General features: G+C 41.9%; 1 protein-coding gene across 9 annotated transcripts in view; it reads left to right on the plus strand.

Moving 5' to 3' along the window:
* The first annotated feature begins 38 nt into the window (after positions 1 to 38).
* The window catches only part of ARHGAP17 (Rho GTPase activating protein 17), a 39349-nt gene continuing 15098 nt past the window's right edge, over positions 39 to 24289 (plus strand). For all 9 annotated transcript variants that reach the window (XM_031606789.2, XM_031606788.2, XM_031606792.2 and 6 more), the window contains exons 1-9: positions 39 to 206; positions 17408 to 17447; positions 20201 to 20305; positions 21154 to 21230; positions 22289 to 22400; positions 22587 to 22663; positions 22873 to 22984; positions 23904 to 23972; positions 24130 to 24211. In XM_031606789.2, the coding sequence (XP_031462649.2) occupies positions 154 to 206; positions 17408 to 17447; positions 20201 to 20305; positions 21154 to 21230; positions 22289 to 22400; positions 22587 to 22663; positions 22873 to 22984; positions 23904 to 23972; positions 24130 to 24211 (727 nt within the window). In that variant the 5' untranslated portion in view covers positions 39 to 153. The remainder of the gene's footprint in view (positions 207 to 17407; positions 17448 to 20200; positions 20306 to 21153; positions 21231 to 22288; positions 22401 to 22586; positions 22664 to 22872; positions 22985 to 23903; positions 23973 to 24129; positions 24212 to 24289) is intronic.

Consider the following 24289-nt stretch of genomic DNA (forward strand, 5'->3'; position numbering starts at 1 on the left):
CTTTCGCTGCTTGGCCATCCGGGTTTCCGGGCGGGGCCGGAAGTGGCGTCGCGTTCCGGTGGGCGGGGTCGAGCGGCGGGGCCGCGAGCAGGGAGGAGGCAGCGCAGCGCAGGCAGCGGGAGCCCGGCGGGAGGCCGGGGCGCGGCCGCCGCCATGAAGAAGCAATTCAACCGCATGAAGCAGCTGGCCAACCAGACCGTCGGCAGGTGGGCGGCCGGGTCCGGGCGTGCTTGTGGGGAGCGGGCTTGCGGCGTCCTCCAGCGGCCTTTTGGGGAGGGAGGCTGTGGTTGACTCTGAGGGAAGCCGAGAGAGGGTGCGGGGCCAGGTGTTATCGCTGGTTAAAGTAATAATTAGCGGGCCTCGCTGCGCGGAGCTTCGCTGCGAATTGGGCTGGCTCTCGGCAGGTGCGGGCCCGGAGCTGTGCCGGGCGCCTCGTCTGCGTTCGTTCGTTCGTGACTTTCGTTTCCTTTGTTGCCGCCTTTGGTTGAGCTTTTTTCAGCTCCGTCGCTTTTTCACCCTTGAGAGGACTGCAGGGCGCGCGTTCTGCGACCAAAATAAACTTGTGTGAGACGCTGCCTATGAGATCGGGCTGGCTGGGCCTGGAAGGCCTGCAGCCTGCTTCTATGGGAATGTACTGAAGCGGTGCGTCTTAACCTCAGAGACCGTTCTCAGCTTTTAATGAGAGCTTAATCTGAAAGCTTATGCTTTCAAATGATCCGTGTTTATACTTTTGTGGGCTCTGTTGCAGTAACACATTTAAAGCTGCATCTATTTTCTTTAGGTCCTGCTTTATATATAAAGTCAAGTGTGTCAGCTAATAATGGTGAAGCAGCAGACTTTAATAGGCATTTGTTTTGATATTAAAGAGAACGTAACTTCTAAACCAGTCTTTTGTGTTCTTTCATTCCCACTTCACATAGCAATTTCTGCATGAATTAGCTTTTTTTTTTTTTAAACTATTGGAGTGACTGTTGGGTTCCTGTTTGTGCATGTTGGGCTACAGCTCCAAATGGGATTCCTGTAATCTGTGTTGCACTGAGCAGGATGAATGTCTCAGTCCACTTTGTAGTGTGGTGGGGGGGAAATAAGAATTAACTCTGAGAGCAATGTATTGCCTCATATGGGTTGGGAGCAGAAGCTCTCCCTCCATCAGGACCCTGCATTGAAGGCAGCTGACACCCGTGGTGCGGCTGTGGCTGTCTGTTGTTTCTTTGCTGGTGCTCAGGGCGTGGCTGTGGAATCACTGCTCGGGTCTGTGCCAGCTGCTGCTGAGTGTTATTCGGTTCCAGCAGCGAGGTGTCCTGCTGTCATTGTAACACAAAGGGGCACCTATAGTTGCTTTTCATTAAAAGCTATTTCTACTGACCCTGACTCATTTGTTGTTATAAACTTAACATTAGGAGTCAGTTTGAAATCAGTTTAAACTCTGTTTCTCTTTTTCCCATTGCATTAAATCCAAGCACATTCTTACTGTGTCTGTCTTTGCTTATAATGTGTTTTTTAATCAAATGTCTTAAGAGTGTTCAGCTAATGGTATGGATTGTTTTCCCAAAAATATACAAATTTTTAATTAAATAGAAGTGAGAAGACTCTGAAAAGTGAGGATGATCATAAAGTGTTTTTTGCCTCTTTTACATGTAAATTATGGTCTTATGTTTGCATATGCTTTGAATTGACCAGATTGTTCGTTTTAGAGGTTGTTTGCCATAATCTTATTAATTCAAGGGACTTCTTACTCATTTGTTGCTGACCTGAATATTTGTCTTTCCAAGTTAAAGGAAAATGCTTATGTAGCTGAAATAACTTTCATCTCTGCAAATCTGCCTTAATTCCAGTGAAACCCAGGAGGTTTTGTTTATGGGCGTGTTTTGGGGATGGGAGGGAAAGAAACAGAACTGGAGGGGTTGGTGTTGGGGTTTTGTCAGTGTGATCACCTGTTCATATGGGAGCTATAAAACTGGAAGCTTAGTGAAGGCTGGCATGCTTCCCAGAATGCTGTCTCTTCCTCCATGTGCACAGCCAAATACTACTTCTCATCTAAACCTATCTTTCTTTACATTTTTGGCTTATTGCAGTACTCATATCTAACTTTCAAGATACAGTGTTGGAGAAATGAATCATTTGCGTTAGGTGTTCACTTGAATACACGCAGTACAGGAGCTGCTTTCAAGGCCTGTCAAAGTACACATTGAGTGAAGGCTTTGATTTGTAGAAGTGTTGTTCACAGGCGACTGCTGTGGTTTTTCCCAATGGAGGAAGAAGGAAATGTCTCAGCCCTGCGACACTGAATCAAGAAATTGAGCATAATTACAGCAAGCAGTACGCAAAGAAAAATATTAACTTACAGCTTTAATAATAGTTACACTGAAAACCATTTTGTTTCAAGTGGCGTTGTGCTATTAAAATCCAGTGGTGAATATTTAACATGCAAGCTTCCTTGCATTACATGTACTAGCCAAGAATTCGAAAGTCATCAGCGTCTTATTTCATTTCCTAAACTAAAAGCTCTTAGCAGTGACAGGCTTGTAATTGGTTTCATTTGCAGTGCTGTGCTTTCTGATCTATGGCAGTGCTGCACTGTGTGTGTTTGATAAGCACTGAAGGACTTGTGGGAGGTGAGCCTGCAAAACGTTGCTGAATGATGATGACTTATAATATTAGCAGAGATAAAAGTATTTGTGGCACTGGGTGCCAGAAGCAGGAGGTGAATCACTTCCATTTTGTAACTCTAAAAACAGAAATGCATTGCTTTCTGTCTGTGGTTTTTGCTTAGGTATGGTTGAATTTAAGCAAACTGCCTTCAGGTGTGCTGGGTTTTTTGTAAGCAAGCTTGGTGCTGCTGTAACTCACTGGCAGGGCCAGCTGGTCATGTCCTCTTGCTGGTTCACCTGTGGCAGTGCAGGGCCTTGTGCAGAACACTTGCTACTACTTGCCTTGTTTGTGATGTCTGCCCTTCTGTGCCATCTTCTGCTATTGCAGAGCAACCTTTGACTTGGGGTTTTGTGATGTTGTATCAGAAAGGGGTGTATTCTGCTCTTCTCACTCATTCTGAGCTTTTGTCCCTAAAATTGTGGATAAGGAGAGCAGTCATGTTACAGGGAGTTCAGCAAACTTCAGCTGTGCATCAGTGATGTCTTTACTATGTGATTTCATTCACCTTAATGGAGGGATGTTTAACTCTAGAATAGCAATGGCTTGTTCCATTCAGCTTGTCATATGTATGAGTGGTGCAGCCTTTTTTATGACTGGCTTCTGAAGGCACCCGGCTGTACCACAAGTACCTGAGTAGGTATCAGAGAGGTAATGCTTCAGTGTGAGGAATAAGGAGGAAGAAGAGACTGTCCAGTGTTTCACTAGAGCAGAGGAATGGTATTTATGGGAAGCCTATGAGTCTGCATGGGTAGAATTCTATAGCATTATGAAATGTACGTAAGAAACTAATTGAAGAGGGGATTATCTGAGTGGAGTGGGATTCCAAGATAATTAGTAGATGCAGTATTAAATACAACACAATTATCTTGAGGATGTTGTTGCATGCCTTAAACAAGAGAAGAATTCAATCTGCCATTGAGCACTTTATTTCTTTTATTTGACAGATTATCTGCAAATGGTGCAGCTGTTCAAGCAAGCACTTCTAATGAGAAAGCTCTAGTTAATGCATAAAGTAAAAATGACAAAAGGAGACATTTTGATTTGAAACTCAGGAAGTATTCTACTTCTCTAACAAAAATAAGTGCTCAGAAATGTTGTCATTAAAGGCTTTTATGATGCACAAAAAAGCGTTTGAGCTACTTAGTCAAGTAATTTATGAGAAATGAGTCCTCAGAGGTGTTTGTGTCCTGCTGTTTAGTTACGGAAAAACAGGCTGGTAATTAATGACACTTGATAAGCCATCTAAGAATTCTGCACAAGTTTGGTTTCTCTGCCTTTGGGGACATAGCCATTAGTGTTGTCATTAATTTTTTCATCTTCTAGATACAACTGACAGCATACTGTACAGATTAAAAATTATTGTAGACAGATGGTCTGGGAAGTTTAGATCTTGATCTCTGATGGCTTCTTTAGGCTGCTGGGTGGGTATGCTCACCTTTACTAGCAGGGATGCTCCTGTCAGGCTGTTGTGCTGCTTAAACCAGGACCTGCAGTTCTGCCTAATTACAGTCTGAAAGAGGCCACAAACCAAGAGACAAACTGACTGTGGCTTCTTCTCTGGTTGTCCACTGTTTGAATACAATGTCTTGTACACAGGGAGGTTTTTCCAGGCCCTGTTCACATGCCATTACTGTGACTAGCCAGGAGCATTTGCACTTACCTTTTAATAGCTCACTCTGTACTTGAAAGGTGCAGTGCTGGACTATATATAGGAGTTGTTCAAGCCACTCGGCAGTCTGTAAGCAGTGGGCTGGGATTGGTGTTATTGTCACACAGCACTAAAGCAAGTTATGTTCAAGTGACATTCTGAGTGATTGTGGGCAGTAAGGAGCGGCTCAGACTTCGTGTGTGCTCTAGTGATACTTTGTGGGAAAGCTAGATGGACCAAGTTAGTGTTGTCCACTGTGTCTGGTCTTAACTTTTTTTCAGAGTTCTGTGAATTATTCCTTATGGAAGCTTTTATATCCTGCTCATCTGTTGGTCATTCTTTGCAGACCAGCTGTTTTTTGAGCACTCGATGGTTGAGTAAGTTCTATCATCTCCAGTAATTCTAAAACACATTAACCCTACAGTGCTATTAAAAAAAAAAAAAAAAATTAACTTACACATGGTGAAGAAACGCTATTTTGATGTTCTTCTTGCTCTTTCAATTAGTATGATAAACAAAGATAATTAAATGCTTTCCACTGGTAAGCATATTTGAGAAACTAGTAAATGACATTGAAATGTGTCTGTGTTCAGGGGGAGAATTGACTTTGTGGCATTGCTGTAGGTTAGTGATTGAGTACTCACAAAAAGAAAAAGAAAATCCTTGGGTTCAGTGTTTATAGTAGTCATGCTAAACATTTCCTGTTTATCTCCAAATGAAGTTTGAGGTCTTTGGAATCAGAAAATGGACTTAGACTTTTCTAGAAGATGACTTAATTTAATAATAGGTTTAAAGAGTCTGAATAGATTGGATTAGGAAAGGTCTATTTTCCCAAACGTGTGCAGACTTTCATAATTTGTGTAACTGTCCAGGACTGATTGGCATGTAAGTGTCAAAGCACCAATAGCAGAAGGAATGCATTATCTAAAAATCCACATGTCTGGGGAGTCCAGGAGGCAGCTCTGCATTGCATGGGCTGCAGCAGTGCAGTGTAGCTCTGCATCCATTGCTACGTCAGCCCCAAAATGCAAAACTTGGAAATGCTGTATTGTAGAATTTCTCAATCTGAGAAGGAAGCGTGCAACTGGCTCACAGGCAGCCCTTCAGCCTGCTCATCCTACGCTGTATCAACAAAAGTTTCTTGGTATCTGCATGTTTATCTATTTCCTGCACTCCTCAGGGAACACTGACACAAGGTAGCACATTGCGCAGCTCATCAGTCTGCTTTTTTGTAAATTGTGTAAACTTCCAATTATAGGAAAACTTGCAGCTACCAAGTTTCCAGTTTGGCTCTGCTTCTTGTTCTACTTATCAATGGAAGTTACAAATACACTTATACAGCTTGAAGTGAGTGTTTCCAGGGCAGATGTATCTTTAAGTTACTTTGTTTCCCCTTCGTGGAAGCAGAAAATATCTTTCATTCCTCACCACTGCATCATTCTAGTTGAATTTTGTTGACTTGAAGATATCTTCAAGTTTTGTGCCTTCTAGCAGAGAACTGTCTGGAGCCTGTTAGAAGAAAAAAGCATTGCATAATGCAGGGGCAGGCTTGCCTGTTGGCTGGTGGGTAAATACTTGAGATTTTTTTGTTGCAGCAAAAGAAATGACAGGACTCCAAACCCAGGGATTTAATAATTCTTAGTAGCAATTTTGTGTGCCTCCAGCTGCATGCTCTCATCTCATGTAGCTGTGATCATCATGCTGCTGCTTGCTGAAACAGATCAGAGGGCTGATAAAATATTAACGACAAAAGGCAGCCAGGTCCCATGGGCTCAGCTGGAGCCAAATCACCTCCGACTGTGATGTGCTGCCTGAGTGCCCCCAGGGCAGGGATGCATGACAAGGCCAGACAGAACAGTTGCCTGGGGAGAGCATGGTTTTATGTTGCCTTAAAGTGATGAATCAAGTGTAAGCTTTCCAGTGCAGCTATTTCTCTCATTGATTCACAGGCTTTGGAGGACAGTGATGATTTTGCCAAGTCTGACATGCCACATTTCTGCTATGGTGTGTAAACAACCTGGGGTATCCATGTGCCTGTGAAGTGCTGGAGGGAGCCAGAGGAAGGGCTTGTGCTGATGTCAAGTGTGCCTGAGGAGAAGGTTTTGGTATCTGGCATAACAGAATAATGAAGGTACAAGTTCATGGAGTCTGCTTGAGCACAGTGGTGCATCTGGAGCCAGGCTGTCTCTGGGCTGGTGACTGTGGCACATCTTTATACAAACATCTCAGATTTGTTCCCTTTGTGGACAGTGCTGTGATTCCCTAGTTCTAACTTGGTCTGGTGGTGGCTCTTAGAGCAAATAATTTTTAGATCAGGTTATGCCCAGAGCTGAAATCCTAAAATAGTGATGATTTAAGTTGCTAAATTAGCTAGAAGGGATCTAACAAGCTGCTTCCACATGATACACTTGTAATGTGATACACTTGGGATTTATGAAAGCAAATGCATTTCTTAAATACTTGCATAGTATTTTTAGGTTCATTAATACTAATGGATCTGTAACAGAACTGTTCTTCAGATCAGAGATCATTGTGTTAGCTAATTATGTAAAGCCAAACACATAAGGTCTCTTTAGGATATGATCAAGTAAAAAATATCTTGGTGTGTTAGATATTTCCTAGCACTGTGTGTACTTTCCAGAAAAAGATTACATGGCTTGTTAAAAGTAGTATCTTCAGGAGAACCTCCAGCCTGCTCTGCTTCCTTCCATTCCAAATGAATTAGCTGTCCCTGTTTGCCACAGCACAGAGCTGGTCTAAACCCATGGGGGTTGAACAGTACAGGCTAAATTGGGTAAGTTGTGGTTGATGTCCTGCAACTCAGAACCAAATAGCTTCACAGCAGTCAGCGATGACATACTGAGTGATTTTACCAGATTAATGCGCTTGATTACCTCATTTTTCAAGGCTGCTTGATTGCTGCATGTACCAGTCTTGAAACCAAGGCTGAACTTGATCCTCAGCAACATTGTTGTGCTTACAGCAGCTCTGGGTGTCTAGACAAGAAAAAATTGGGAACTTTCAAGTATCCTTTTAATCTGCAATGTTGCTTTGTTGACTTAACTAAAGTATTTTAAAAGGAACCAAATAAATGTAGATATTTGGGCTTGTAATCATTATTCCATTGCTGATAAAAGCATGTTAGAATAGTAGTGCATCTTGTGCTTGGACAGTCCTGCTGTCTGAACAGGAAGCTGGTGTTCATAACTACAAGCCAGCTGGGTGAGGTCACAAGTTCTTCTCTTAAGTGAGGAGGAGCCTATTTTCCTTGACATAGATTGTTTTCTTGTGTGGTTAATTGCATTGCAAAATGACAGGAACATCCTGCAGTGACTGCAGCAGAGTGAATCAAGGAGCTGAGGGGTCTGCTGGGCAGAGTGTGCAGAATATCTGAGTCAGTTCTAAGTGAGAAGAATCAGTGCAGGAGGAGATTTTTCCCTTCTGTCTTATGGGTTGTCCTGCACCAGAAATCATTTGATAAAGGTATTTGTGTAAAGATGCTCTTTGGCCATATTGTGTATTTCTCAAGATTCCAGTGACACTTCTGGAGTGAAAATTGTTGCAAGGAAAGCTGGTAACTTCTACAACTGAGGTTTAAAGAGAAGATTAAAACTGTTGGTGCTGTTGGAGCATGCCACTTGTGGCTTGTACGTTCTTGGTGACAGGGTTAAGGATACAGAAAAACATGTCAATTTAGCTAGTGACAGGAGAGTTAAGAGGTTGGCCATCTTTTTTTAGTGGAAAGTTGCTGTCCATGTGCCTTTGAAAGCTGTAGCTGTTACATAGATTGGAAAAGCACAGCAACTTACTCAGATGCCAGCTTTGTGGAATGAATCAGTTATCAAGCAGTCCATAGGAAATGCTAATCCAACTGATTAGAAGTTATTTTCCATATGAACATACTAGTGTTCTGCCATCCCTTCATTTCTGCAGGGGAAAGAAACGCGCAAGCTAAGCTGTTGCAGAGTTGTTTCAGTTGAACATTGAGCTGATTTGTCTTCTGTAAGCTGATTTTGGATGCAGATTAAGTGTTCTGAACTCTTGATGGTTTTTTTTTTTTTGTAGGAACGGAGCACAAGGATAAAGTAATCCTGGTTTTGTAACTGGAGGTCTGAATGTGTGTGTTAAGTGTTAATAAATCTCTACTGGGCTCTTAGGCTCATGTTTCCTTCTCAGAAACCTTGTGATGGTTACCTTTCAGTTTCATGACAGAACAGCAGAAGCCATGATGTGCAGCACATGGTGGGGTGAAATGGCGCACATCTGTGTTATCTGCATTAGTATGGCCCTGTATGTACTGCATCTGGGCAACGTGCAAACACTTGGACATCCAGTGTTGTAAAACCCTGTAATTGGATGAGCAGTCTTGATTACAGGCTAATCTTCAGAGCCTCGGCTCAGTTAGAGGCTGGTTTGCTGCTTGGTGAAACACAATAAAGGGTTCAGCTGTTAATTGTTAATCAGAAAATCAGTGCAAAGGTTTCACTGGAAGATGGTGAGTGTGGAGCAGTCTCTCTTTTGTGACTGTCCTGTTGGTCTGGCATAGTGTTTCAGGTTGCAGAATTCCCCTAGACTTTTTTTACTGTTGTTTCAAAGCTTCCAATTCCTTTTTGCATTGTTACTTTCTATTCCTGCTTCACTCTTCTGCATTTTCTTTATTTCCTTGTTTTGCCTTTTTTGTTGATTCAGTTGGGTTCCTTTTCAGAGGCTTTCACTTGCCAGCTCTGCGAATCCCTGCACTTAAAATAGACCTGTCTGGACAGGGTGTTAAATTAAGAACAGTGTTACCTTTGAAGTGTTCATTTTGGATTCAATTTTTTTGACACTTATGCAATGTAATATGTAGCTGGAACGCCCTGCCAAGGTCCCAACAACCAAATATGCAGAAGAAAAGGCAGACTTTTTTAACGGTTCATTGCATTTTGTTACAGTAGGATAAATATGCAATACAAGGATGAGGCTGTCTGTGCTGGAAGCATTTCGTATTTGTAGAAGGTAGTGCTGCTTCTTATCCCTTCTAATGATTGACAATGCAGAATTTCTGGTTAAATAAATAAAATAACCAAATTTTGAAATGTTTCGAGCGTGTGGGCAATTCACTTATTCTGTAGCAGTTTGAATGCAAAGGAATGCCGGCTGAAGACATCAAACTCGCTTTTTCCCTTTACTTCTGAAGGGGTTCTCCAGTCTGCAGATCATCTGGCAAGGGAGATGTCCTTGTCTGAAATGAAAAGTTGCCAAACTCACGTATAGGAAATCACGGAGCTGTTCTGTTACCAACTGAAATGCTACCCACCAGCTGTGCTCTGTGTTTGTTGAGATGCAGTGGTGGCTCAGCAGCAGTGCCCTTGTGCTCCTGTCTGTTTGTTCCCAGCTCTGTGCTTGCAGCTGTGACCACAATGATGAGGTTGGTCTGGCTGAGAAACATCTTTTCTCCCAGGCAGGTCATTTTTCAGCTGGATCTTTCCCCTGTGGTGGTTCTGGATGGGTAGAACAGCAGCCTGAGGGCACTGCTCCTGGTGGTGCCCACTGACTGCACCTCACTCTAGAGGCAGAGCTGAACCCAGGCTGCGCTTCCATAGCAGTTAAGCTGAGTTTAAGCAGCTCCTTGCTCAGGAGAAAAACTTCACTTCTGCCTGCCCAGCCTGAGCAGGTGCCACTCCCCTGCCCTTTGCCTGTGGGGAGCAGCAGCAGAGGATGTGCTGTGTGGGATTTGGCCCTGACCCATCAGTGTGGGGCTGCTGGCTTGGGATGGAGGAGTGGCTGGGTGGGTGGATGGAGGACCAGGACATGAGCTGGGGCTGCTTTAGGAAGTACCCAGGAAGGAGGAACTCTGAAGGGAAGCACCTGAGGCAGCAGTCCAACCATTGCCCTTATCTCAGTCTAATTTCCTCATGATAGCAGCTGGCACAAGCCCAGACTGCTGTAAGGGCAGAGTGAGCAGCTCTACTGAGCTGTCTGTGAGAGATGAGGCTGCAGGCTGCTGCTGTGATGCCTCTTAGGTGGGGTTTTAACTGGGCCGAGTTCCTGGGGGTGCTGTGGGCACTACTGGACCATGGTGGGAATGCTTGTCCTGGCAGCAGCAATGTCCATGTCAGTGTACAATGACTGTATTATCATCAAATTGGACTTGATGATCTCAGAGATCTTTCCCAACCTTAATGATTCTGTGATTAGTTAGTCTGCTTATTGCCCAACTATTTCCCATATAAAAAAGTATTGTGTGGGAGAAAAGATTGCTTGCTTGGTTTTACACAGGTGGGGAAAAAACCCTTTTAAATGTAAATATTGTGCAGTTAAATATATAGTATTTTAATAAATATTTTTAATGAGGGTGTCTTATGCAATTTTAACTCATATTAATAACGTTATTAATGTCCCATATTAATGGGAAATTCTGCAGTACTGTTAAGTATTTGAGTGTACTTGGCATGACAAATTTGTATCGTAATACTTAGAGGGGAAAAAGAAAGGCATAGAAAATATGCTGGGTTTTGACCAGGTCAGAAAATTATTCTTCTATATCATAACTTTTCTTTTTGCTGCTTATTTTGACAACTTGACACAGGAGACTTTACTTGGGAACAAACACATGACCGCTGCTTGATTTCATCCTGGCTGGATTTAAGACCTTAGAATTTTAATCCCTCACCACAGCACCTTGAGAAAGTATTTATATGACAGTGTCTTCAGAACAAAATGCAAATCAAATGCACTTTAGAAAGAGAAACCACATTGCTGTTATGGCCTAATGTGCATTGGAGTTCTTTCTGTTTGCTTTTTTGGAAGTAGGAATACAGAAAGAACTTGAGTTAAAGCTTTGTAATGGTATAAAATAGTGGAGTTGCAGTAAATACTCAATTCACAGGGACAGTAACAACTGGAAGCACTTAATTGTAAAGTTTTATTTGCAACCAGATGTTTAAAAACTATTGGGCTTGTCAAAGACTGCTCACTGAATTATGACTTTCTCCATCAGGACAAAATTGCTTTAAATCTTGTTCTGTATTCAGACCACAATTGGAATTCTATCATCTAGAAAACTCAACTACGTTTGTCTCTACGAGCTACAGCTCTTAAAAATTAATTATTTGCCTAGAATTGTAATAGAAATTAACTATTTTTTTTTTTTCTCGAATGGCACTATATGCAGTTTAATTCCCAACTTTTAATATTAACAACTTTTTTTTACAGGGAGGGGGTTGGAGAGTAGTGCAAGCCTCTCTGCTGGTGCTGTGCCTCCTAGAATGGCCCTGAAATAGGATCTGGCTCGAGCTGTGGCTGTTCTCAATAGCTAAATTTACTGCCTTTCCTGGAGAGGAGCCTTGAATCCATTTCACTGAGCGAGGAATCTCGACCCAGTAACGCAAACAGGCTGTCATGGGCTTCCCTGCTGCTGTGGAGGCAGTCTGCTTTGTTTCCAAGATGATTATCTTCCTAAAGTGTGGTCTGTCTTTAATTTGAGCAGAAAGGCTTCGTTCTTCAAAACTGGCTGGCTGAGATTATAGAAGAGGTCGGGGTTCTGGCCTCTAGATTGAGTGATCAAAGTCTGATGGAGAAATTCAGCGAGGAAAATGAAGGAAGGCAGAGGAGCAGAAAGAGTCGTCTGTTCAGTGAGGGTGAAGTTGTAGTTTAGCAGACACAGGGATTCTGAATATACAGATTGTGATTGATGATGTGTTTTGGTGCCTAGAAGACATTGCTGTGTTTGTTAAAGCACTCCTCAAGGGTTAAAATTGTAACCACATGGGTTAAAATTGGTGACCTGAGTATAGCTGAAGTATGAAAACTGAATCTGCGCAAGGACCTCCCCTAGGAAGTCACTTTGTGGGTTATCTCTTCCAAAACAGGAACCACAGAGTGATTTCTGCTTCCACTAAAGCATCCGTGGCCACCAGATTTACAGTAAAAACATTTTCAGTATTTCTGCATAGGTTTATACTGTTAATTTGGGTGAAAGATGGGGGCAGTAGACAAACTTGAAGTCTGGCTTGTGGCTGTTCATTAGAGGTGGTCACTAAATTCTAAGTAAATATTGAAAGAAGGTTGTAATCAACTGAATGTAGCTCTGAAGGAATGTTAAAGTGGGTTGAAAAAGAACTTTGCAGAATACTGATATTTATGCTGTGTTGGTGTCTTCTGGAAAGAGCTCAGCTGCAGTGAGGATTCCAAATTGTCACCCTGCTCCCAGTCTGGCTGCTGGCTTTGCTGTGGACAGGAGTCCAATGGGATTAGCTTGGAGTTTGTGTAACACAAAGTTGGTTTCTGCGGTTTTGAGAGGACATGGCCAAGTGTTTTGGCTCTGGCTTGTCCTCAAAATGCTGCGCAGGTGAAAGCAAACACCTATAGTACATCCAGAAAGCAGAACGCTGCCAAAGAAAGCAAAATAAATCCGCTATTATAAAGTGGTTTTGAAAAGTGACATTTGATATATGCATTTACTAAGTCTGCAGTTGTGGAAGTTTTGCTTTTCAGGCACAGAAGTTTCCTTTAACATACGGGTGTTAAGGAGCTCAGCTTCTGAGAAGCGTACGGAAATGCAGCCTGTCGGTAGAACACAGGAAATGGGAGACTGGTGTTACAACCTGCATTACAACCTGCATTGCTTGAAACCCGTTCAGATAGCAAGGCTCTGTGGATCAGGTGTGCAAGTGGCTGCTGCAGATCAGGGCAGAGCTGGAACTGGGGGCTCCCTGTGTCCTCCTCCCCAGTTGAGAAGTCAAACTCAAGCTGAACTTGGGCAAGCTGCTGCCACTCTATTTCACATTCAGGTGCTGATTGAAGCAGTCACTTTAAGTGTTGATAAATGGCACTTGGGAGTGGATTCTCAACGGTGGGGCTGTTTTCCTGTGTCCTTATTGGAAGGGAGCCACCCAGTGCCCTTTGTCTTGTTCAGTTCTTTTCCCCGATGGAATTTTTCTTTCCATTTTGAAGTGACTTGACATATCTAATAATGAGACTCCATAAATTTGGGTTATATTTATAGTTAACACTGATTAAAAAGCCTGTCTGTCCCTGGAATTCGGTACAATGTTGAACTGAGTTGTTAGCCCCGAAACACTGAGCTCCATTTTCTATGAGGCCTGACTTTGTATTAAAAAAGCAAATCTTTTAGAGGGGAAACTGTCACCTAATTCTGGACTCCTTGTTTTTGAGCGGAGCTGCTGATTCCTTCATTTTTCCTGGCAACAAGTCCTGCTATTGTACTGTGGGAAGCAGGCAGGATGTGCTGCAAAGCGTTAACTTGCCAGCGAGTGCTAATCTGGTTACTCTGGGTAACAAACAAAAACTGTAAGGAAAATCAAGCAGCAAGAAGGAGAGCTTGAATTTCATCTCATGTTCCCGGTAGGTATCTCCTAATTTCCAGTGGAGGCTTTGCAAAGTGTCCCATGCAGCCTTGCCCTCCCTGGCATCGCCTCCACCAGCTCTGCTGCTGTGAGTCAGGGTTTCTGTTTCCACTCCTGCACTGAGTCACTTGTTCTGTTGTGGATGCCCAGGGTTTATGGCCCTGCATGGCAGGATTGCTCTTGCTCCTTCCTTGTTTGCCTGTCAAGAGTGTAAATTTCCACTGGTTTTTGTAGCTTTGACCACTCAGGAGATGTTTCCTGGTCAGTGCTGGTGCTGTGATAGTGACAGGGCGCTGCTGTGCAGCTAGTGAGATGTCAAATGTTGTTCAGATTCAGCTTCAATTTTTTTTTTTTACCTCTTCAATTCTGCAAATTTTATACCTGCAAATGTAGATTATTTTTTTTCTTCCACCATGGAAGATGAGCATTCTTATCTCAGGAATTCTCATCTGCTGTTTCCAGATGCACAAGCCAGAGGTCCTCCCTGCACAGTGATGGGGGGGGGGAGGACTGCTGTTGGGGCTGTGGTGAGCAGTGCCTGGTGCCTGGCCCCTCCAGCAGCACTGCACTGTGCCCCAGGGCCTGTCAGAGAGATGGGAGTGTCTGAAATGCACCGTGCTATAAAACACAGGAGAGGAGGGCTGAGAACACATGCAGTAAACCTGTAAAATGTCATAGCAAGCTGAGGTATTTTAATTAACATACCTAGGATAAAAGTTACAACCTGTCCTCTCTCAAACCTCTTGGTGGTCGTTTTTCCCTTGGAGTGAGTTAAGGCAGTGTGCTCTTGCCATGCCACTCCCATAGAAAAAATGGCACCAGCATCTGCAGTGTGATGTATTTCAGGTTAAGAGCACAGCTTGCTGTCCTCAGTAAAATTTTAGAAGAGCTCAGTACTTACCTTCTTCGTGGGCTATGATGGTGGTTATAGCTGCAGCCTGCAACTGTTTGGTTTTGCTTTTGGAATCAATGTTTTAACTGAAAACCCTGGGGGCTGTTGCTGAGGCAGGATGCAGTCACAAGGTTGCATTTTTTGCCTGGTGGTAGTGGTCACTGAGAAACAATGTTATTTGGTGGCTCTTCCTTGGCTTTATTATTAAAGGTGGAATGTGGGCCTGCAGGAAGGGTGAGGTCTTCCCTCTGTGGTTCCAAACCTGACATAATCAGTGGCTTTCCTAAACAGAAGCTGGCCTGGGGACTGGGAGCAGCAGCCCCTGCCCACTGAGTTGTGGAGTTTCCAAATACTTTGATAAGCAACCACGTGTGCAAAGAGGGATGGCACCTTTAGTAGTGTAAGGAAGGGATTTGAGGAACACAAAGATGTGCTAATAATAGGAGCCTTTTTTCCTCTGAAGGTAACTTATATAAAATGCATTTTGCGACTCCCAGTAGCTAAAAGGGAATTTGCAAAATGCTGTGGTTATAGCAGTTTGATTTTTGCAGCATGGCTGGAGAAAAGCTTGGTGAACTCGGTCCAACTGAAAGCTTTTTAATGTAAAATTAAGTGGTACTCCCTAATAGGGCATAGATTTACTGCAGCTCATCATTTAGATGATGCACACGCATCCAGTTGTAGATACTCTAAATGTTTTTAGAAATTGTTTTGTGTTGTGCCATCTGAAGTGGCTGTTTCATGTCATAAAGTTGCTTGTTAGGTTAATGTGTCTTCTCTTCCGGAGTGCCAGAATTTCTCTGGAGGTGGCTGTTTCATACCACGTAAATACATAAAAGTGGGTCAGCATAGAGGGTAAATAAACTGTTGAAATACCTTCCTCTAATTTGTTCCTCTCCACTAAGCCAAATTAAAGGCTAGAGCTGTGCAGAGGGGAGTCAGTGTAAACATTAATTACAAAATAGATGTAGTAGATGTGGAAACCAGCTGCCTTTTTTCTTAAACAGACTTCTAGGCAGAAGGAGGAAACTGAGACTTGGATTTATGTGAACAAGGGGGAGAAGGCTGCTCTTGCGTCACTCACGCTGTAGTTTATTATAAGGGATGCCATCCAGAGGGACCTTGCTAGGCTTGAAAAGTGGGCCCATGTGAGCCTGAGAAGGTTCAACAAAGCTGCATCGAAGGTGTCGTACTTGGGTCAGGGCAGTCCTAGATATGTATGCAGACTGGGAGAAGGACTTATGGAAAGCAACCCTGCCAAGAAGAACATGAGAATCCTGGTGTGCGAGAAGCTGGGCAGTGAGTCAGCAGTGTGCACTTGCAGCTGGGAAGCCAACTGCATCCTGGATTGCATCAGCAGAGGGATGGCTGTGGAATGGGCAGGGGATTGTCCCCCTCTGCTCTGCCTTCATGAGGTCCTATCGGAGTTCTGCATTCAGGCCTGGGACCCCCAGCATAAGGATGGTGTGAAGTTGTTGAAACGTGTCCAGGGGAGAACTACAAAGATGATCAGAGGCTGGAACATCTCTCCAGCTGTTGTAGAATTCTTGGTTTTGTGTAGAAGTCATGGCATACCTTGTTCACACAAATGCTACGTAGTGCAGTGTGCTTCCGCCAGCTCAGCTAGCTGGCGTGGATACCACTTGCCACTTGAACTTCAGCTGTTCTTGAAGGAGCACCCTCTACAAAATCTGTTTAAGAATGTGCTGCTGTTACTGGAGCATTTCCAGTTCTTTGGAGCTTCCGGTGGGATTTGGCAAGAGTGCTAACCTGATCATTAACCTCAACAATTAAATGACTGACCTCTTTCAGGATGTAATTCTGTTTGGGCTCACTAGTTCTAGTTGTGTGGAAGTTTATCAATCTTGTGTGTATTTTCTTAAACAAATAAACATTACAGTTCTTGCAGTTTACATTTATATCAAAGTATTTATGGCTTTTGTCTTGCTGAGATTTTGAGCATTGCTGTATTCTGCTGGTCAATTATTGAGCACTTTATGGTTCACCAACAGTTCAAGTAGATGATGTGCCATGAAAATGAAGTCAAATCCTTTGAAAAAATTCAAGTGAACAAATGTCTTTAGAGAGAGATAACGTGTTCAGCTGATGAATCTCCATCAATAGAATGGACTTTCTGCAGATGGTCAGACTTGCAGTGAGATATTGAACAGTTCCTAAGATGAGAAGGGGCACAGTGCCATAGACAAACTGACCGACAGCAGGAGGACACGCTACTTTGTGAACGAAAAAATTAACTACTGGAACACCTCAAAGTCCCATACAGCAAGAGATGGGATGAGCTGGGTTTCTCTTGATTCTATAGCTAAAGCAAAGGTCTGTTAATGCAGTGTTATATAAAAATAAATCAACACCAAGCAAATCTGGTTCAACATTAAACAGTTCAAAGTTTGTGTGTAAACTGGGAATAGAAAAAAGTGTAGAACTGTATGCCAGAGGTTTGAGTGTGTATAAGTGTATGCACAATTATATAACAACCTTTAATATTCTGCCTGGAAGCGTTCCAGTATTTTTCTGTAGACCTTTACTGGGAAAGCTGTTAACTTTTGATACTTTTTATTTTTTTCAATGATAATAATAAAACGATAGAAAAGATTTTGGGAATCAAGCAAAATGAGGTCTTGGGAAGGTTTTTGGTGAAGGTGATGTTGATGGAAGATGAAAGCAAGGTGGTCAGACTTCCATTTGTGCTGATTGCCAATTGACTTACTACTGCCAAAGTAAAATATAAAAAGATGGATTTGGTTGTCCTACATTTCTCACTATATTCCTTTACCTTCAGGTGAACAGATTGCATTGTAGTCATTTCTGCTAATTTGTCTGACAATGTTCTTTTTTTTCCTTACCTAGGGCTGAGAAAACGGAGGTGCTTAGTGAAGACCTGCTGCAGGTATTGTAATGCAGTTACACGTGTGTTTAATGTTCTGTTTGTGAAGTTTGAGCCTTCTGAATTTTGGGGAGTACCTATTTTTTAAAAAATTGGTGGAGCATGATGAGCTGGGAAGGAGCAGTGATTAGGCACGGCTGGTTTGTCTTCACTCGTGCTGCTTTGGAAGGGACCATCTTGGCCCTTAAAAGAAATGGCAAAAAGCATGCCAAGGGCATGCCAACAGATGTCATTTTTGGAATTGTTCTGAGTGCTTCTAGAAGCATGAGTGCTTCTAGTTTAGCTTGCAGTATTTGTTCTCAGACTTGTCATGCTGACGTTTGTTTGCAGACTTGTCATTCTCATGATATATGTCATCTCATCAAATGTTTCATGGTGGAATTCTAGTTGCTGCTGTTAGATTACAAGGTTGGCTGATTACACAAAACAAAGTGACTACAGACTTGTTCTTCTACATTGTTCTCTTCCTTTGGTCGTTTTGCAAAAGGCTTTTAAAAAGAAAAAAAGAAAAAAAAAAGGCAGATGAGTTGGCTGGAGTCAGGTACGCCAGCTGCTCCTTCAGCCTTCAGTGGTACAGTTATTTCAAGTCAGTTACTAAGCATCTCAGTATGCTGGAGTTCAAGACCTGTGTAGGAGACACAGGCCAAACAAATGAGGTGTTACTTTTATTTTATCTCTCTCCAGCTGTTCTGATTAAAGTAGAAGATGAGAGAATGTGTCGGCTTTAGAACTTGAATTCAGCTACAATACATGAAGTCATTTTGAGTAATGGTGAAGTGATCCGACCTGAAACGCTGTGTTCTGCTTTCCATGGGACTGCTTTATTTGAGCCATAGATATCTCAGCAGTTTGACAACGCTGTTTTTAATTTCTAGAGGGGTGTGCACAATTAACTGATAGGAGGGGTGTTATTAAAACACCTTGATAGCCTTTAGGGGCCCATGTGTTTTCTTCATTAGCTGCAGAATAGCAACAAGAAGTGAAAGCCAAAAGTTCTGCTGCTTGTTGCCAAAAAAATTTTGCAAGCAAGGCTTTCCCAGGCACAGAGCAGACTGGCTACACCCAAGTGGAAGAATTTATTCACTTGTTTGTTTGCTCTTGGGGGCTCATGGAGGGGAGAGAGGCTCTTATCTAACTAAAGAGCTTAAAAGCATGGTGCTGTTCATCTTGTAAATGTTCCAGTGATTCTTTTTATAGTTATCACTAGCTTTGAAATAGGGTTGTCATAGCTTTTTTTGGTTGTTTTTTTACTGTTTTGTGGAGTGTAGTATTCCATTTCCAAGTATCACTGTTAAATATGTTCCCATCTGAGGAGAAGCAGTGTGATTCAGTACTGCAAAGGCTTCTACAATGGGCCCTCTTTCTGGAATACTCTTGTAGCCTATAGTGAAGCAGTCACTTGATGCTTTGTACACTGAAGATGCTCTGTGGTTGCAGACAGCTTGGCCTTGAGGTCACATTTTCAGTTCAGAGGTAGCTTAATGGATATTAATGTCTCTTGTGGTTTTCATTTTTGAGCTCAAAAGCAGATCAGCAGAGAGTATATCATCATGAAGTTTTGGGGTCAAGTTCTCCTATCAGTCTTTCTGCCTTTGGGTTTGGCATTCTGGCTGCCTGGAAAGAGGCTGCTGGAATGTCAGCTCTCCAGAGCCTTTTGGGGAGCGTGAGCAGCACATGTGGCTGTTGTGAGCTGGCAGTGTGCTGGGGGTGGCTCTTCACTGGGGTTACTGCACTTCACATGGGGATGAAAACCTGTGCTTGGTGTTTTAAAAAGTCTTAACTGTGTGACCTCACAAAAATACTTTCACAAATAAAGGCTGATTTGGAATGTGTTGGTAGCTTTTAATGTTTTTGGTGTTAACAAAATCGAAATTAAACTTCTTAGCTGCAACAGTGGACTGTAAAGAGTACCACCTTCTTCACATATCCTTATATGGACTTCTTAGAAATAGGCTGAATTTTGGCGATTGTGTGCTCTTTGTGCTTTCAGAGGAGACTCTGCACCTTACTTCAACAAAATAGGTGTTATGAAACTTTCTAGCAGCTCAGCTTGGGTTCATCTTTTGTCTGTCAAGAGCTGTTAGTCCTGTGGTCTCAGTGAGGTGTCAGTCTTTCTGCATTGCAGTCTTTCTGCATTGCTCCTGCAGCTTGGGCCTGAGCTTGGCACAGCTGCTGCTGCCCTCTCTGAGGGGATCTGAGGAGCCAATGCTTTGCTTGTTCCTGTGCCCAGGGCAGGGCTCCCATGCTGGTAACAGGGATCCTGTGCTGACCTTCAGCAAGTCTCTCTGTCTGAGCTTACCTTTGGGCAGCTTCTCCCAGCCTGAATCTGCAGAGGTTCCTCTCTGCTGGAGCTGCTGTCTCTGTTAGCAGCTGCAGTTTGCACTGCTTGCTTTTATTGGGACTGACTGCATCCTTCCCAGTGCAGCTGCATAGATGTATGCATATCTGGGGTCCCAGCAGCTACTGTCCATAAGTACATAATAAACCTATTGAGAAGAGAAGATGTGTTGATATTACCTGGATGCATATTGTTCTAGATTTGAATTTACAGAATTCTGTGTTCATTAGAATGTGCCGTGTTTTTGCCGTCAGGCACTTCTGTTAAGCATCTGAACTTCTTTGTAAGCTACAAAACTTGAGAAATAAGCAAGCCAGAACTAAATGTGATATAGGAGGAAGGTTTTTCTGCTGAGGCCAAGAAAATAACTTCTGTTTCTTATTTTCTTTTCCTCCTCTGTCCCCCTTCCGCCTACAAGATCGAGAGACGTCTTGACACTGTGAGATCTGTTTTCCACATCGCACAGAAACGGTTAATTGCATGTTCTCAGGGCCAGTATGGTACAGACCCTGATAAGAGGCATGTAAGTACAGCTGCTCCTTGGGTTGTCTCTTGAGACTAGTCTGAATACAGCCTGGCCTTCTCTGTTCTGATCCGTCACTGTGCCTGAGGTTATCCAAGAGAAGTGTGACTGTGAATAAATAAATAAATAAAAAAAATAAAATATATAAAAAATCCATATTTTGACATTATTTGGTAAAATATTAACTACAGTTCATCATCCAGATATTCTAACATGAACTTAGAATACCTTAGTATTGTCAGGGTGCCCATTTCTGCATTGTGCTGAGTACTTAAAGCTTTCATAAGAGCAAACGAGGCAATGCTTTGCCTTGTTGATCAAGCTCCTCATGTTTACAATTGCCTTTGAGCACAAATTTCTCAAATGAACCATAAACCTTTGGTGTATACTTGATTTCTGCCCCTTAACTTTCTTTAGCAAAGCCACAGGAAGGTTTTCTTGATGCATTAAAACTAGAAATGATTAACATTCAAATTTTCTCCTTTTATTGAAAAAACAATTCTTCTGAAAATGGGCACAGAAAACAAACCTCTGCAGTGAAACGATCTAGTTGCTTAATGCTCAAGTTTAAAGAATCTCAAGTTAAAGCTATTTAGTAATGTTACAGTAGTTGTAGTACAATTTGGACTAGTCATTCCAACTCAGACTGCTTTTTGCAGTGTTTGAGAACATAAATTTTTCAGCTTGAAACTTCTTGTGACTTTGCATTTTCTTAAAGTCAAGCAATGAGTTGCACATTATATATAATAGAAACAAAATGGAAGAAAAGTTTAGGGGATTTATACTAGAAAAGCTGGGAAGGGTCAATAGCATTAAGTAAACTAAGCACTGTTCATTCTGTTCCATAGAAAAAGCTTCCTCTAACAGCTCTTGCTCAAAATATGCAAGAGGGATCTGCCCAGCTAAGTGATGAAACACTGTTGGGGTAAGTATGTGACTTTCTTTGTAGTTGTCTGAGATTTTGTTGCTTGCAGAGCTCTAATTAGAGACTTTATATACACAGAGGCTGTTCTCAAGCTAATGAGACTAATATTTCTAAATTCTCTTGTCTAACTCATGGGAGTAAAAAGTGAGCAAGCACTACTTCTGGAACATTTCTGGAAGCAAGTTTTAAGCTTGCTCTGAATTGCATTCCAGAAGATTCTGATATTCTGCTGTTATAAAAGCTTTTGAAAATTAAGTTATCTCCTTGTGGACTGTTAAAATGATTACCCCAATTTAAAGTTCAAAATCTAGTATAAATACTACATTCTGCAGGTTTGCATCAACGGCTTCTAGTTTAAAGCAGCGCCAGTTTCTTTAGCCTGGCAAAGTGTTTCTCGGCTATTTTCATGAAAGCGGTTGAAACAGACATCAATATGCTGAATTCCTGAAGCAACTGTTTTCTTGCTGCTGATGGAGATTCTAATAGAGGCAGGGTGAACAGCCCAAAAACATTTGTGTGCATTTTTGTGAGCTGTTGCATGAGATTTAAACGTGGGTAAAAATTATAAAGAGAACATGTTTCCCTTAGAACAAGCTTGAAGCAAAGGTCAAAGTATGATTTTTGGAACCTGTAACTGCTTCCTTTTTATTACCTACAATTATGAAATTAAGACTTTTTTTGTATCAAAGTGGCTTAGGAGAAAATTAAATACTGTATTGAGCAATTTTTTCTGTGCCTAGTAAGATGGAAAGATGAGCTTCAAAATAAATACTGACTTCTCTGTCCTTGGGACCTCTATAATCATCTAGTGACTTAAAGCCTTCAAGACTATTACAGTGGTTAAGGAATTACAGACAGTTTAATAGCACTCCTTGCCTATACTGAGTTTGCCAATGACAGCATAGAACAGCTTGTTTTTATGCATTAATGGCTTGCTTTGTACAATGCAGACTTTCCAAAAGGGTAGCAAAGAACAAAGCCCCACAATTGTTATTTTGAATCATTCTTCTTCAGTCAATAGTAACTCACATTGCAACCATTTCCTACAATTCTTGAAGGAAAATGCTAGATACGTGTGGTGATGCAGAGAATAAATTGGCATTGGAGCTCTCCCAGCATGAAGTACAGATTGAAAAGGACATTTTAGAACCACTGAGCACGCTAACTGAGGTAAGTCACATGAGCCTGGCTGAAAAAATAAATCTGGATTTTTATTTATCAACTGAGCAAAAAAGAATTTAATTGCTAGTAAGATAACTAGTCATGAATTAGTGGTGGAAAGTGAACATGAAATCTACAAAATGTAGCATGTTGCACTCTTCAGAAATAAATCTATGCCTTGAATTCTGGTTCTAGGTTGAGATTCCCAACATTCAGAAGCAGAGGAAACAGCTTGCAAAACTGGTTTTGGACTGGGATTCTGCTAGGGGAAGGTAAGAAGTAGTTTTAAATACTTAGTTCTACGCTGTTCACATTGGCTTCTTGTTGACACTTGATCTGACATTGATATTTACTTACCTGAAAACCCCTGAAATGATTGGCTTTTTCTGGTCAAAAGAAAACAATCTTAGAAGTGAGCCCTCAGTGCAGGTTATTGATTAATACTAGATTTCATCAAATGACTGAAGCCTTTCTTCTGCAGGTATAACCAAGCCCACAAGACTTCAGGAACAAATTTTCAAATGCATCCTTCAAAAATAGATTCCCTTAAGGAAGAAATGGATGAAGCTGGAAATAAAGTAGAACAATGCAAGGTATAACAAGAGGCATCTCTATTGTTTACACATTTCTCTCATTAGCAACAATAGCAATCAGAGTGTGGCTGCTTCCTTAAGCCTTGCTTGTGGCGCTAGCTGTCTTGCTTCTTGTAGTCACAAGTTACATGTCTGTTAAGAAACCATGTGTTTTAAAGATGTAATCAGAGCTAGTTAAACAGTGAAGTGCTTTCATTTAAGAGGAATTTTACTTTTTAGGATAAGTATTTTACATTATTTGCTGGTTTAGTCTGAAACAATTTTAAGAAGAAACTGCCTTAGCCTTGACTTACACGTTCATGATGTCTGTGTACCTCCAGCCACTGAGTAGCCAGGAAGTAGCACAATTCTGAGCAGTTCGCATTCAGTTTCACTTCTCAGTAGTTGAATGCTAGATTATGATGCAGTTGAACTGAGACTCCAAAACCTTTTAGTAGTACTTATCTTTTCATTCCAGGATAGGCTTTAAATAATCTTGCCATACAATCCAATTGCTTACTTCAGTGGCCCCCTTTGTTGTGTTAAGCAGGCATTTTGAATGAATTCTGCTTGAAAGAAAATGAACTGTATGGTCATAAAGCATGCTACTAACCATTCAGAAATGAAGTGCACTCTTGCATGTAAGAATAGTAGAATATAGATTGTATATTGTGTTCACACACAGTTATAAGATGCCATCTAAAAATCTGCTTTTAACCCAGAGGAGAAGTTAGGAGTTACCAATAGTTCATCCCATTCATTCATTTCAAGCTCACTGCTTAGTGTGTATAGCAGAGTGGATGAATTACTGGCTGTCTACGCAGCCTGAATCAATGGTTCAAACTTCAGGCAAAATAGATGTACATACTGTCTTCGTGTGTAAGTTGAAATACCTTTGTAAATGTCACTTGCTATTTTGCATCTTTTTCTTTTTTCAAAGGATCAACTAGCAGCAGATATGTATAACTTTGTGTCGAAAGAGGGAGAATATGCTAAGTTTTTTGTTATGGTGAGTATTTTTTTCAGTATGAACTTGACTGCAGCACTTATGCATAGACTCTCAATTCTCAAAGATTACATTTTGTTTGCTAAACCAAGTCTTATGTTATGTGCTCATCAGAAGCTAATGCTCTTTTTGTTTTTTAAAATGTGGCTTCTGTTCTCAGTTATTAGAAGCACAAGCAGATTACCATAGAAAAGCATTAACAGTCATAGAAAAGGTCCTACCCGAAATTCAAGCCCATCAAGGTAAAGTAACCTGTGCTCTGGCTGATGCTTCTCCTTGCCTGTGCCACCTATGCACAATATTCTTCTCCTTTATCTTGA

Source organism: Phasianus colchicus, chromosome 16, assembly GCF_987193195.1.
Source record: "Phasianus colchicus chromosome 16, bPhaCol1.hap1.1, whole genome shotgun sequence".
NCBI classification, from domain to species: Eukaryota; Metazoa; Chordata; class Aves; order Galliformes; family Phasianidae; genus Phasianus; species Phasianus colchicus.